Below are 16,011 nucleotides of genomic sequence, written 5' to 3' on the forward strand. Positions count from 1 at the left end.
GTTAGCTCGTTAACGTGTTGGCCGTCTAGCCCCATGCACGGGGCGATCGGCGGTAGCTCGTTAACGGAGATTTGCCGTGTTGTGGCGTTAAGGTCATTTCAACGAGATTAACCTGAAAGCACTAGTGGGAACACAACGAATATGACTGCACGTTTACGCCGACATCATCCTAGTGCAAAGACAAAAACAACAAGCATGCTACTAACTTTAGCCGAGTCATTTAGACAGCCGTTAGCACAGGATTCTCCTTATGCTGCTGAGAATATAGCCCAGAAGAAGCGGATAGTATAGCTTTTATTTTGGAAAGAGCCATTTCTCTGTAATAAACTCTCTTTTCCAAAGATGAGTGATTCCTCAATCAGATACAGGGCTTGCAAAATCGCTAGCCCGACGTCCCGGAGCTAGCGATCTTTCCAGTCGGGCTACAAAAATCTCTCTGCCCTGCCCGTCGGGCTATTGTAGGAAAAATATATGTCAATGCTTTTGCATTCTTTCAGAAATGTAGCTGGGTAATTATGTCATTGGCATCGGTGAGCCACTGTCAATATGTGACATATTGAAGTCGCGTTTGAATTTGCGCTTGTTTTTTTGCTTTCACTTTGCAATGACAGCACTGATCTGTGAGTGATGATAATTTGTGCACCAATTCCTCTGACATCGTCTTATTAATCGTTAGCTTACTATGCAAACATGACAAGTGAAATCTCCCGCAGCAAGCTTAAACATGTGAGAGGTTGATCGCGCAGAGAATCGCTGAGCTTATGTGAGTGCGCGTGTTAAAGCATTTCAGTTCTGCTGAGCCAAATAAGACAGGTCGGGGTGAAGAAGTGACAGCCAAAGAAAAGCTTACCACAAAACGGAGAAGTTATGACAAATCAGACTATAAGGCAAAAAGAAAGTGCAGCTTTATGGTTTCATGGACAAAAGAATTTCTGTGGCTGCAATATGACGAGCTAAATAACCAGGGGTGCACATAAGTGGTCCGCATGTGCGCATTCTGAGTCATTAATAAAACAATGTAGCTAACCCTAACAGAAGCCTATGATACTCTGCAGACCCTTGAAATGAATTTGAATGCCCTCATCTAATTGCTCTTTATGCGCCAGCCCATCAGCGTGTGTGGGATTGCATATAAAACTGTAATTGAACGGCAGTGAGGTGGAAAAAGAATAACTGCTTATGACACTATTAGAGTGCAGTCAAAATCACATTTGATTATTGGCTCAAAAAGTTTGAATTTGCATTACTACATATTATTGTGATCTTTGGAAAAACAAGCAAACAGACCCACACAGTAATGACAGGCTCATGCTTAAAAAGCCAGATTCATTTTAGCACAAGAAAATAACATTTAATTTAAACTGCAACAGTCATTGAATGAAAACAAACCATCCTTAAAACTAACATCATTAAAAATCAAATCAAATTGGTGGGCATTGGGGGGGTGAGGCTTGGAGCCTATCCCAGCTACCATAGTGCGACGGGCAGAGTACACCCTGGACAGGTCGCGAGCCTGATGCAAGGCTAACATTAAACTAAAACAAAATAAAATAAATTAGGGGGCTCCACTATAGGTCAGCTGGTTGACCAGGCAATACATATGCCCCAACAAGGGTCTGGGCTCCATTTCTCCCCACACAATTTCATCTGGCCCCACCCTTTCTTCCTACTTTGGATAGTACAGAGTAGACTGCAGTCTAATAATCCTACAATGCCAAAAAAGAAATCTTAAAAAAACAACTAATTGAGAAGTTATCTCTGCTAAGTGTAGTGCTGAAGAGGCTACAGCAGCAGCCTGAGTAATGAGTCAACATCACCAGTGACCCACTTGCCATGGCTATACTGGATCCATTGTCATGCCTTCCTTTGGTTCCTAAAGACCTTGGTGATACTCTTCATGATCAGCTCCTCAACATTACCACGGCCTATTAACCCAGTTAGCCCGAGCACCTACTATTCCTCCTGGTAAATTAGCGCACGGCCCATATGTGCCTGGCCTGGTGTGACAGAGTGATTTACCAATGTACAGAAAGTAAACCAGCCCTGAGAAAAGGGCTTTGGTAAGCACTCTCAGTGCCGACCCCATCTTGAATTGGAACATTATGAATGAGACACAGGCTGTGGAAGACAGAGGCTCGTGGTGTCTATCTGTTTATATGTGTGTTTAAAATTGCATGCATTTCATGCTGTGATGTGGGCTTCCTGGCATATTTTTCTGCTGATTCGGCCATACTGCATACTCACTCATTCGTAGTAACTAGGACATAGGGCTAGCCAACAGAACGGGGACACCTGGAGTGATGGTGTAGAATCAACAAGAGACTGTGTTCGTTCCGCTGTGTTTGTCACACTGATGAGAAATTCTGTTTGTATTTGGTCGTCTTGGCCATTTCAACACAAAAACCAGAGCTTAAGCTTAACAGTATTAGCTTAACTCTGTGCCATCTTCCACTTCATGTTAGGCTTAACTGTAAAAGGTTAAAAATCAAACACGGCACCCCGTAAAAGAAAACAGTCATTCTAAGACAAAACAGATTTTGTACTGTTGCTATGTAGGCTGAAAAAAACTCATCACGAGTCATTCAACAGGCGTCTTTAACCCAGTTAACACAGGGCCAGTCTTGTCTCAGATAGACAAAATGATAGAAACTAAAAGAGAAAAACGAATTACTGACCTGCAGCATGTAAATGTGGCTTTGCTATAACCAGGTTACTAGAATGCATGTGAACATGTTCTCTGATTTCTCAGAGTAACCTGATTTATCCAGATATAACCGTTTCCTGTTTGCATATAAACAGCCATCTCAGTACAGAACTACTGCGTACCGCTCCTCTACTACAAAGTGGAAAAAAAACCATTTTCCACATCCTATTTAGCAATGTCACACAGTACAAAAGGGACAAAGCTGTCTGTCATTTGGCATTGAGAAGCTCAAGATTATAACCTCATATCATCTCAATCATCAACATCTGGAAAAATCCTGGTGTGGAGGATCATCCCTTGCAATTAGGCCTGGGTCTCCAGTTCTAACAGGACAGTCTTCAAAGACCACACAGTCATCAGCCTGAAGGTAGAAAGACTGAGATTCTAGACCACAGAGTGAGAGATTAGAAACCTGACGTTATGATGTGACGTCTAAAGGCCCCTGAGAGAACTTCCAGCGGAAACAACCAGAACTCTGATGTGTTCCAGCAAACTCAAACTTTTTCTGGCAACGCGTTGATTACAACTCGGCCACCTTGGGAACTCTGTCTGCCACCCAAAAATGAAAATCAAGTTGAAGGATCACCGCTGGAGAAGATCCAGTAGATGAAGGCACAAGTGTCCACTAAAACCTAAAAATAGCAAAATGCTCAAAACAGTCTAGAGGCACAACAACAGGAATATGTTAAAGGAGAAATCAACCAAACCCAAAATCAGCTAAGGCTTTTCATTTTTGTGGGCCCAAATACTGGATCAGACCTTATAAATCTAGCAAACACTTCAAGAAAGCGAAGGAAACTCAGACAAATACAGGAGTATTTCCTTTGTGGTCTTCTGCTTTCTCATAAGAACTAAAACATTCAACAACTCTCTCGGCCGAGGAGGACTCAATTTAGCACAACTTGTTTAGTGCAGTGGGTTCAGCAAACCTTTACTTTCCATAAATCGTATTCATTTCATTTTGGTTTCACTCCATAACCTTCCCGCCTCACCTGCAATGACTCTATGCCCTACCCGTGAGGCTCGCTAAACTTCAGGAAAAAAGCACACATGCAGTGTCTCTGAGAGAATTTTGTACTACAGATGCATCGAATCAGGAATAAAATTCTGAGACTCTCAAAAATCCAAATCAAGGTTAGGACAAACATCCTCTGACAGCTTTCAGTCACAGTTAAATATTCAAAAACTGCAGGACTGTGTGGGTCTAGTCTGACATGTATGTGAACAAAAGCATCAAGCAACCAGCTGTCATCAGATTCTCATTCTGACTATGATCGCTGAATTAAAGCTTTTAAAAACTGAGCCATCAAAACTTTCTCTCGCTTACATCTGTTGCACCTCCATCTGGTCTCCACGGTAACAAGATCGAAGGATGGTCTGCTGCTTAGCGTCCCACAGGTGCTCCTTTAGGAAACCCCCAGCCTTCACTGCTCTCTCCACCAAGTCCTTGTCTCCCAGCACAGCTCCGACGCGAGCGTAGGCCGACAGCATCAGGCCTAACAGGGAGAAAGTAACGGTGATGTCGTTGAGGGTGAGTGTATTGAGGTCACCAAGTAATAAAATGACATACTCACTGCTTAGGTATCAACATGTAGCCCCTGCCACACTTCCAATTTAGTTATCCCCCCCTCTCTCCTTTGAAGTCCCCCTGTTCCTCCTCTTGTCCCTATCTGCATCCATCCTTCCTCCCGCTTTCCCTCCACCCGTCTTTTATGTAGTAAATCAAAGCCTAGTGAGTGCACAGCCTCGCCTTCAAAGTTTTGCAGCAGAGGACAGGTGATTAATGGCAAGGTTTCTTCATTAGAGAGGAGACAGAGAGTCTTGCGTCTAATTGGAAAGTTCTCAGGATCGCCGAGCTTCATTACCTCACTAACACACACTGTCTGAGACGTCAGCCCTGGGAGCCAAATTCGTGGGTGCACTTGTGTATGTGTGCTCTCTTGTAATTAATCGAATCTGAGACAATGTGCAGGACAAACAGTGCTAAGGAGACATCACATTAATCCCAAATGACAAGTGTCTGTAATAATCTACGCACACTTTGACACTGCAGAAAAACGGCGTGCTCGTGAATATGAGCGGTATTTACTGTAAATATATGACAGTCTGATAAAATTGCTTGTGCTAACTTGACATAATCAGAATCAAACTGTCTTGTTGAGAAAAGAAGAAGTGCTCATAATCTATCAACTAATATAATGTAAGGTGTCTGTTTCCGTTGTGGAATTAATGGTCACATTGTGGAACATCCCACAGAAAAACTTCTCCTTTCTGGCACGCTGTGTTACACTTTTGATCATGTCTGCAACCTGAATCCCTGATCAGACAGATCACTGCCTCTGATTACGAGGCTGAGCTGTCTATCGATACTTAGCTAATCCAGCCAAAGGATCGATGAGCTCATGCCACAGCCGTGCACAATTTACAAGACCCGCGACTCCTCCTGTGTTAATGGTCAGAATTTAATCAGACTTACACACAGTGATCAACTTATTGGTCTTAACCCAAACTGTGCCCAAAGGTCAACATCACTTTTGTCATTTTGAGGCAATAAGCTCAGAACTGTGACCGATCGTGAAACGCTTGAACTACTACGTCACTGACATTGTTTTTTGTGCATGTCCTTCATAGTGACATAGTTTGATGTTTAAAGTCACAGCTTTTCCAGTGGTGCACTCTAGCACTGTTACCTAAAGGTCGCTGTCCAACTTTCTCCTGCAGCATGGAGGGAGACACAGTGCAGGTCCAACAATAAATAGTAACTCTAAGTTTGAAGCTTTATATTAAATTAATGGCTAAACTTTGTATGTAACAACAGATGAGATTTGTTGATTTGTGTTAAGAAAGAAAGTGTAGGTTGGCAGTTACTCTGTGGGACAGATGAAATTCAGATGAAAGGCCCCTAACTCACCAGTCACACAACACTAACTGACCAATCAAGGTAGGAGCACACAAACAACTGTGTTTACTGCTGTTTTGGGAGGTAAAATTACTGGTTTTGTCAATGGAGTCTGACTGAGTGCACCGCCTTCTCTTCAGGTAAAAGCCTGGAAATGTCCTAAACATAAAGTACACTTAAACAGATATTGATCCCTTTTTGTGGCTGAAATCCATGTTGGCGCTGACTGTGTCCTCAGCAGTACATGGCTATAGTTTCTGTGCTGTGTGCTGTCTGTTTGAGTTTCTGTCACTGGCATCTACTGAAGAAAACAAACTGACCGTGGATCACAACCTCAGCCAGCCTTACTTCAGATAAAATTATCTATCCCCAGCTAAACAGGCAAAATTACTTCTGATATCTCAAATTTGGTTTTGTACAAAATGCAGACATATGTATTGGGTATCACCACTCTAGGAGTGTTTGGTCCATTTAAGGTACAAAAAAAAAAAAAGATTAAAGGACTAAAGAGGGGGGCTGAGAAGGGAGTAAATTTTCTATCGTCCAAAAAATGACCATATTTAGGCAAATTTATGAGAACAGGAAGTTACTAAATGAATTTCTAATTATTTCTCATCTTATCTTACAGAGCTCATAGTGCTCCAATAATGCTCTGCATTTAATCATTAGTTATTACTAATCTGTGGCTCACTTTCAGTCTGTCTTTTGTCCCATCTTCCTCCCCTACTCCCAGCCAGTCACAGCAGATGGCTGCCCTTCACTGACCCTGGTTTTGCCAGAGGTTTCTTCTGGTTAAAATTGAGTTTTTCCTTCCCACTGTCGCCAAAGTGCTTGTTCGCAGAGGGTCGTCTGATTCTTGCTTTATTCTCTATTATTCGTAGCTTCTTTACTTTACAATATAAAGATCCTTCAGGGGACTGTTTTGAGTTGACAGCTATATACTGCTCCTTAGTGGAGAGCATGCTCTCCTGCTGCCTGGCTGTTTAGTACCCAGGGGCCACAAAAGAGATCAGGAAGGCTGTACAGAGGGTAATTAACACCACCTCAAAAAAATCACTGGCTGCCCTCTGCCACCCTTTGGAGCCCATCACCAGCTCCTCCCATCTCAGGAAAACCAGATCTATCACAGGTGCACCCCGACCACCAATTTCCTGCCCCGCTGCCCTCCCGCACCTCCAGACTTACAAACAGCTTCTTCCCCTGGGCCATTCTCACATGCAGTCTTTTCTTTGCTCTACATCCAAGCACTTTGCAACTATTTTGTTCTCTATTGTGTGCCTTTCTCTTGTTTTGTATAAATCCCTCTTGATTGTATATATTTCTCCTGTTTGCTATTTATTCCTGCTGTGTACAGTTTAGATTTTGCTCCAGCACAGTTGGTGTGGAGCACCCACAATTTCGTTGTATGTGTACATTAACAATAAAGGGCTATTCTATTCTATATAAATATAATTGAATTGATAAAAAAAAAAGAAAACAGGAACAGGTTTTCACAAACAAAGACTTGTAGTGTGCCCAAAAAGGATAAAGTGATTTCAGTGACACTTCACTGTATGAGTGCAAAGCTAACACAGCTGAGTGTTGCACTCTGTAGACGGTCGCAGCACATTCCTCTCACAGTCAGCTACATATGACTTATTAATGTGTATTATTGCTCCAGGTCTGCCTCGTTTTAATAAAAAAGAACTTGTGGTCTGTTGACGTCCTGAATAAAATGATTGAAAAAGGTGCTGTTGGAGTTCTAAAAACGCTCCTCATGAGTTATTGATTCCAGAAAATGGAAAATGTGAATTTCTTCCCTACCTAAACCTGAAAAGTAAAGCGATATAGTTCCTTGACTAAAGTGAACGTGTGTTTTTAGTGGTCTTTTGTTCCCTATAAATTTGCATAAATTTTTAACACTCAGTGGCCTTAATATATATAAAGCTGCACCATTCACCCTCAAATGTTTTTGTTCATATCATCAAGCCCTATTACTGCTGTCACTCATTACGATTACTCATCTATTAAACAGAAAAATCAATGATGCTGAGCCTAAGAGCCATTTGAATGACTGGAAGTGACCATTTCAGTGCTGTAGTGTAAACTTTACCATTCCAGGAGGCCAACATCTTGGTGTCCAGATGAGGGCGTGGCCGACTCTTTCTCACTACGGCCATTTTGGCTCTGGCAGAGGCCAGGAGCTCATTGACTTTCTCGACAGTGATGCCAAAGCGAGCAGCTGTTAACTCGACTGAATAACGCACGATCAGCACATTCTGGCCCTGCAGCTCCCCGTGGGGGTCCTGGCAACACACAGTACAGGGAATAAGAGGGTGTTCACACATACTGATCCACACTGACTGCAGCATTTTTCATGTTAATGGTTACTGACACTATCAAGTCACCTTAAAGTCCTCTGTGACTGAAGTATAATAAACCATTATCATTCTGTGCATATTCACTTTCATTCATTGAGCAAGACCAACACAACTAGAACAAAAGTACCTGTTCTGGAGCAACATTGCCTTGCTCTTTGACCCCATAGTGATGCATAAAGATGTCAGCCAGCGTAGCATTACCAGCGGTGCCCTCCACCACGTCTGGTAAGAGCTCCCGAACTTCAGAGGCTGTCCACACGCAGAAAGCCCCCTCTCGCTTTTCTGGTCCCCCCGAAGCCGGGACAGAGTCTGCATCCTCTGCACTGTAGAAGCCCCCAGACTGTTTCAGAGAACGCACAAACACACAGAGAGGGCAGGAGGAGGGAGAGGTGCTTTTTAAGGACGAGAGACAAAATGCACTGTTGTAGATCAGTTGAGAAACATGCAACAGTATTCACGACACTCTTTCTGTTGCTGTGACATGATGATGAAAAACAACTATCTGAGAACATGAAAAAATTATTTTAGACACTGAAATTTCACAAACGCATTAATTCGGAAAGCTTCGGAAAGTAAAAACACATGAAAACCTAAAACCGCGGCAGTTGGTTGGAGGAAAAGCAGGACGGTTTAGCATCCTTTTCCTAAAATGAAGACTTAAACACTGCACTGCTACTGCACTTTTTTAAGATCATAACTGGCCTATTAATGTGGTTGGGAAACACAGAGATTTGCCAACCACAAAGTTTAACAGGGTTTTAATAGATCTACTGTAAAAAACACATAATGACTCTCAATTAATTTCAACCCCTATGATGCAAGATAAATCAAGCTTCAGGTAGTTAAAAAGGAAATACAGAGACTGAAGATCACTGGGACCCACACAGCTCACAGGGAACCAGCTGAAGTAAAAAAGTACTCCAGTAATTTAGCCTGAGGACAATCACGGAGTCTCCCTCACTGTGGGAAGATCCCACCCACTGTATTACAAAAAAGCAGCATGAAGTCTGTAGAAAATGATCTTTGCAGCACCAATTCATTAGCCTGTAATTGCATAATAAATCTTAGGGAATATTATTATTGCAACAAGTCTGGTTTTAATTGTGTGCCCAATTCACTTCTGTCGCCTCATTTAACAAAAGGGGGGGGAAAAAGGCTTGACCCTTAGACGAGAAGCAAGAGTTTAAGAGGCTATTCATCAACGGGGTCCCACCTCGTGACCTTGAGGATGCATGAACAAAAAGAATCCATAGAAAGGAACTTAATACAGTGTTGGCTTTAATATGCCTGTGCATTGATTCTCCAAGTCTGTGAAAGATGTCTTGACACATGCTCAATCATGCAGGTAAGAAAATCCCCAAAAAGTTTTTTGGGACTGTAGAAAGATAAACATGGTTAGTGTCATAAATATCTCCCTTAGCTCCACAGTGTAGGGGTTTACACATTTGCTCAGCTGGAAACATAAATCCTCTTTGGGGTTATATCAGGAAGGACATCTGGTATAAAAGCTCTGCCAAACTAAACCTTTAAAGTTACCTGCTGTGATGACCCTTCATGCCAAAGAAGCAGCCAAAAGAAACTATTTCTTGTGAAATAGTTTCTTTATTTGCTGATTTACAAAACCATCACAATGACGGTGAAGTTCCCATTACCACAAAAACAACACAGCAGTTGTGCACACAGAAATGGCAGACTCACCTTGTCGCTCAGGTCTCTGGAGACGTAAAGCAGTACATCCTTAGCCACTTCTGCAAAAAACTGCTCACCTGAAACCTGGAAAAACAGAAACGCACACAAGTCACCTCCCAAAGCAACATGATTTAACCTTAACATGACCTCACAGGTACTGTCACGTGGAGTGGTCTGTGCAGTATGCAATGAGAGTTCTATTTGTTTGAGTTTGTATGTTTGTGTCCTAATTAGGGTTTGTTTTTCAGTCTCTGACTTAAAAGCAGGCCAGCCCAGCAAGCACTCACGGGAAAACTGAAAACTATGGCATTCAGATTCTTAAGTTGTTTGCTGCATCATAACTCAGTGCTGCCCACTGCAGTGAAAAACACTGTCAAGTGTTTGAAGTGATGTACTAAAAACAGTAGAGTACAGTCATTTTGACTGAGGGCTAAATAAATAAAATGAAAGTTACAAAGTACAGTCTGACCACTCCTGGATTTTTAGGACCTATGTTGATACAGACTTTGAGGAAGCAAAGAAAATTCCAGCATTACATCTACAATACTTTTTTTACTGTACTATATTAGCGATGTGTGAAACCACTTGAGATGACTAGATGTTTAATCACTGCTGCCCTTGATAGTGATCATCAAAATTACTGCGTAGTTTAAGAAATTCATCCATTTCTTATTCAATTCTGGGTCACAGGGCGCCTGACCCTATCCCAGATGTCATAAAGTGAGAGATGGCGCATTTGCCGCATTAATTAATTTTTTTTTTTTTTTTTGCTATGTCTGGTTTTATTACTATGTGCATATTAGTATTGTACAGCACTTTGGTCTACCAGGTGTGTTTTTAAAGTGCTATATAAATAAATAAATGATGATGAAAGAAATCTGTTATCACAACTCTTTGGGCTCAAACTGTAAGAAATAAATGTGTAAAATTACAGAATATGTTCTGGTAGGCCATTGCCCAAACAATAAGCCTCACAATAACAGCACATGTGTTGTCACTGTGAGTGTTTGATTTGACTCTGAAACAAAGTAAATGTTTGCCATCTCTTATGCTGGAGATTTTAGGTTGGGGGGTAACATTAATTATGCAGACAAGAGAGAAAGATCAGAGCTAATTACACTGTCAGATACACAAACAGCCACACAGAGACAATTGCACACACCTGGGAAGCTGTTATGTAGGCAACAGCCAGCTGAGCCTGGTCGTACAACATCTTCTCAAAGTGAGGAACATGCCAGGAGGAGTCTGTGGAGTAACGATGAAAACCCTGAGATAAAGAGACATAAAGAGGGAGGCTGCTTAATTTTACTCACTAAAATTAGTTGAAAGTATCAGTACTACAACATAAGTATATCTGACTTGAACTAAAAACACGATTATATTAAAGAGACCAAGAGTACATCTGTGTGTTTTTGTGTCTGACATGAACAAACCAGGCTTGCACATTAGAGAAGCACCACTTCTGACAACATTCTGACAACTTTTTATTTAATTTTCTTGTTACTTGATGAATAAAATGTCCTAACCGTACAAAATGCCCTTTGTAAGAGCTTTCCTCTACAGTTTTGATTCAGTCTGTCATGCATCTCTATGACTCGCCACTGCATTCTGTATGATTTGATGGGTTGGGCATCACTGACCACATGCACAAAATAGCACTAACATATTTTGGTTTTCTGGGTAAACTTCCAGGTTGTCTTGGTATCCTTGTCTGTTCGAGCACAAATGCCCTTTTAAGACTTTGCTTTTTTGATGAGTTCTGACAGATGTGGGAAAAACAGCGTTTTATTAAAACACACCTAAACTTAAACATGCCAGTTTCTACTAGTGAATTTAAAATGATCATAAAATGGAATGGATTGAAAGAGACCTGTGGATGTTTTTCATGAGAGGCTTCTAATATTTTATGTTATGGATACTTGTATATAGTACGTTATGCTGCAGACCTCACAGAACAGAGCAGGCCTCAAGGACATTGGATGTGGCATTAATTATGCTAGAAAAAGGTTGAGCCAGGGTAGAGTTGGGTTGCAAAGCAGCATGCAGAGTCAGCAGAAATGGTGGGGACAAGCTATATGACAGCTGCCAGTGTCACAAACTGTATCAGCTGAGCATCAGCTGAACTAAAAGCATCTGCCCTGTCAGCCAGAATTTAGGGTTAATTTATACATTTTTCTGACAGTTAATTTACTCCCTATTTTTCATGAACCTTTACCACTCAACCTGGTGGTTTGAATTTTGTTTTTCTGTGTTTAATATTTATTCATATATCAATTTTTTTACAATACTTTGCCATTCATAATCCTGTTACAAAAAAAAACAACAACAAGAAAGAAAAACCCTGAATTACAACACTAGTTTGGTTTGTTTATACCTGTGCAATGTGGTCATGGATGCCTCCCAGTGCCATCATGCGAAGCGTGTGCAAGGCCATCTGGAGAGCCTCGACCCCTTCCGATGTGGAGCGATTCACAGTCCAATAGGACATGAGGAACATCAGATTCACTACAGATGCATAGGCAAGAGAGAGAAACAGGAAAAGACTTGCTGTCAGGTAGTCAAATAAAGAATTTTCTACAGGCCTTAAAGCTACAGAGCTGACCACTTGGGCTCATGTCGACCTGGTGAGGGGAACTTTGGAGCGTCTCTAAAGCCTCCATACTCTTCCTCATAGGAATGGGCGAGCTGCTGGAAGCAGCGATTAGCCACGTCTGGAGCCAGTGGAGGACTTTGGCCTGCGTTTGCAGTGATGGTTGTGCCTTTTTTCAGGGCCTCAATGATCCTCTCCCCACTGGACTCCAAAGCAGGACGATTATTCTGCCACTTTAGAACACAAGTGATACTTTATGTCATTCATACACTTCCACAGAGACAGCACAGGAGGGTAAAGAGAACAAACAAAAATATAATTTAAATCTCTTTAACGACTTTTTTTCATCCCCACTAACAATGCATGAAATCTGATATAATAATGTTCCCTAATTCTTGAAGTTTTACTACCTGATCTATGATTCTGGTGAGGACCGTCTTGAACCCAGGCCTACCTCCACGGTCTCTGGGAGGGAAGTAGGTGCCTCCAATGAAAGGTCGAAGTTCAGGAGTCAACCACACACTCATAGGCCAACCACCACCTCCACTTGTTGCCTGGAAATAATTCCCAGGCAAAAATTATAAAGGGGCACTAGCAGAGTGAAGCTGAAAGAGATTTTCATGTGAAAATGTAAATGTATACAAACCTGCACAAAGGTCATGTAGACCTTATCCACATCAGGCCTCTCTTCTCTGTCTAGCTTGATGCAGATGAAGTTTTCACTAAGGATTTTGCCAATTTCCTCGTCCTCGAAGGACTCCCTCTCCATAACATGGCACCAATGGCATGTGGAATAGCCCACTGGAGGTCAAGCAAAAGAAAATTCTTAATGTAGTGATCCAGATATCTGTAATCTATGTCTCGGAGATTTTTTTTTAACTCTTACCGGATAAAAAGATGGGTTTGTCTTCATTCTTTGCTTTGTCAAAAGCATCCTTCCCCCATGGATACCTGACCAAAAAAGGAAAAAAGAAAAACAAAACGTGGCATTTGGCCGTGCTTTCAGAAAGTATGTCCATCTGAAGTTTAAAAAGCACTCACCAGTCGACAGGGTTGTGCGCATGTTGTAGCAGGTATGGTGACCTCTCCTTAGCTAACCTGTTGGAGTGTTTGTGAGAAGTGGATGATGGCCCTTCACTCCCTGACGCCATACTCATGAAGACAGATGGACTGGACACACAAGATGCTTATGAATGTGGATCCTGATTCTTATTAGCAAAACAGAGCAATCTTGATGTTGCTGCCTCGGTGTGGGCCCAAATCCAGTGACTAAATACCTTACACAATGTTAAGCCAGCCCCAGGATGTCATTGTGTTACCCTTGAGCAGAGATGGGCAGTAACGCGTTACAAGTAACGCGTTACTGCAATCTGATAACTTTTTTCAAGTAACGAGTAAAGTAAGGGATTACTATTGCAAAATCGGTAATTAGATTACCGTTACTTTCCCGTAGGAACGCTGCGTTACTGCGTTACTAAAACCGTGATTTTTTTTGCGAGAATGTCTCATGACAGTGACGTAAGCAAGTGCGACGTTGGTGACAGCAGCTGTGTGCAGATCAACAATGGATAATATATCGAGTGCGGGAGAGAGTATGAGCGTGCAGCGTTTAAAGTGTGGAAGTACTGACCTTACTTTGAGTTTGATTCCATAAAAAGTGACAAAAACATTAGCGTCCATCGTGCGTGGGAAGAAAACTTCTTTTTACAGCGAAAAAAACCCCTAAACTTCCGAGCAAGCACCGAGTAGCTACGACGTGATGGGAAACTCACAGAGACACTCGCGCGGATTCTTCAACTGACCGCAGCACACCTACACCAGGGTAACCCTCCGCCTACCCTGCTCCTGCTTTACAGGTGAAAATAGAGCAAAAGGACCGCTGAGTCTTTGACTTTATTTATTTTCTGCTGTGTTTTACTTGCATCTGTTTGAAAGAGTGAGTGAAAACACAAAGAATATTTTATTTTATGTGCTGGAATGTGTAGAAAATAGGTTTAAATGTTAAACTAATTTATTCAAGTCAGAGAATGTTGCATATAAGTAAATGTTTTGCTTGATGCATAAAGTTAAAAGATTAAAACTGATAAAACAAGTTAAAAAAAGAGACTTTTCCATTTGATTACATTTTGTATGATGGATTATGTAGAAAAAGTAGAATTGGGCTGAAAGATCTATCACTTTATCACCTCTTCAGGTTGTAAATCGTGTTTTTAAAAAGTAACTAAGTAACTAAGTAACTAAGTAATTAATTACTTTTGAAAATAAGTAATCAGTAAAGTAACGGGATTACTTTTTGGGGGGAGTAATCAGTAATTAATTACTGATTACTTTTTTCAAGTAACTTGACCAACACTACCCTTGAGTAATACGATAAAAATACAGCTACAACATTCAGTTCAAATTTCTCTATACATACCCGTTCCTTACAGAAACACTGTCAATACCCTGTGTAGTATATCGACAAAAGAATATATAAAATAATATACTAATATTGATAGGTTAATTTTTTCTAATTACAATTCTTGAGCGTTTCTGGGGCTGTACAAGCTTGTTCAGCAGCTCATTAAAGCTGCAGTAGCTGTCAAGCAGCTGTTAGTCCAGACTGGCAGCCGTGGCGAATTCCATTTGAATATTCTCCAATTTATTATGACTTAGCTAAAAAATAAAAGTTCATACCCCGGAAAACGTCAACAAACAGCTTTCACTTTATGAGTCATTTTTGTTGAATTCGGGTGGAAAAGCTGCACATATGTGCGTGATTTTTCACGTGTAACTTAGAAGCACAATGCTAGAATTTTCATCGTTAGCGGAGGGTGGTCGATGAGTTACCAAGAAACCAGCAAGAAAAGCTAACCAGTTAATAGAAACCAAAACATATTGTCAGCCTTTGTACTTACACCGAATTAAAATGCGTGGCATTATGATTTTAATCAAATGTTTGCCCCTACGGGGGAATGTCTCTGGCCACGAGTTAGCCTTAGGGACATATTAATATGAATGATTTTATATGGGAGTATGGTGTGGTTCGACACTCGTTAGTGCTATTGTGCCACAAGCAACAACCGTATCATAATACAACAGGTCGTGACTTTTATGCTAAGCCCGCTATGCTTGCTGTAAAATGTCAAAGCAGTGTTTACGTACAGCTAGCATTAGCTACACATTAGCTGAGGCAGCGTTACCTGAGGTAGCAGGCCGCCCGGGGATGGAGGAGCGGTGACCTGTCGCTTGGTGGGTGGGGAATTTGTCTGAAACACCTTAAGTCACCCTGTGATTTCTGCTGTGGACTATACGCTCCCGAATAAGCTGCAGTTAACACGCATGTAGGTCCCGCGCGGCTATGTTTGGACGCCGACCGACGCCATGCTAGTCTTAACATCTTAATCCACCAAGTGCGTCACTTTAGCAAGCTAACGTTAGCTAGTTTGTGAAGAGACAGCAGTCAAAACTTCCAGGCATGAGTTAAACACTTTTTTTTGCAATACCCTCACTTGACAGATGGAGGCGCGACAACAAAGCAGGAGTGGGGATCACAGGAGATAATGTATTTGTTTTGGTGATACAAAATAAAAATGACAAACTGTGCAGTAACGTCTTCTCCCAAGTTTGTTATTTTCGTAAACGAATTTAAATTAAATATAAAATCTTTACATTACCTAAAGGAAATAAAACACAAATTCTAATATATTATAAACCATCTTCGCATTGCATTGGATATGTGAGATAAAATATATATCTGCACTTTTTTCCTACCTCCTTGTGTATGTGG

The 16,011-nt window shown here is 41.4% G+C and overlaps 1 protein-coding gene across 3 annotated transcripts in view; it reads right to left on the minus strand.

Moving 5' to 3' along the window:
- Positions 1–15,746, minus strand: part of spata20 (spermatogenesis associated 20) — a 54,021-nt gene extending 38,275 nt beyond the window's left edge. The window contains exons 1-12 of one of the 3 annotated variants that reach the window (XM_026177292.1): positions 15,425–15,746; positions 13,284–13,412; positions 13,129–13,193; positions 12,889–13,043; positions 12,653–12,796; positions 12,274–12,475; positions 12,027–12,157; positions 10,815–10,919; positions 9,662–9,736; positions 8,091–8,303; positions 7,696–7,888; positions 4,032–4,200 (exon numbers count right to left, since the gene is read on the minus strand). In XM_026177292.1, the coding sequence (XP_026033077.1) occupies positions 4,032–4,200; positions 7,696–7,888; positions 8,091–8,303; positions 9,662–9,736; positions 10,815–10,919; positions 12,027–12,157; positions 12,274–12,475; positions 12,653–12,796; positions 12,889–13,043; positions 13,129–13,193; positions 13,284–13,412; positions 15,425–15,621 (1,778 nt within the window). In that variant the 5' untranslated portion in view covers positions 15,622–15,746. The other 2 variants (XM_026177294.1, XM_026177293.1) reach the window with 2 other exon arrangements.
- Positions 15,747–16,011: the final 265 nt, after the last annotated feature.

The sequence above is a fragment of the Astatotilapia calliptera genome, chromosome 8, assembly GCF_900246225.1.
Source record: "Astatotilapia calliptera chromosome 8, fAstCal1.2, whole genome shotgun sequence".
NCBI classification, from domain to species: domain Eukaryota; kingdom Metazoa; phylum Chordata; class Actinopteri; order Cichliformes; family Cichlidae; genus Astatotilapia; species Astatotilapia calliptera.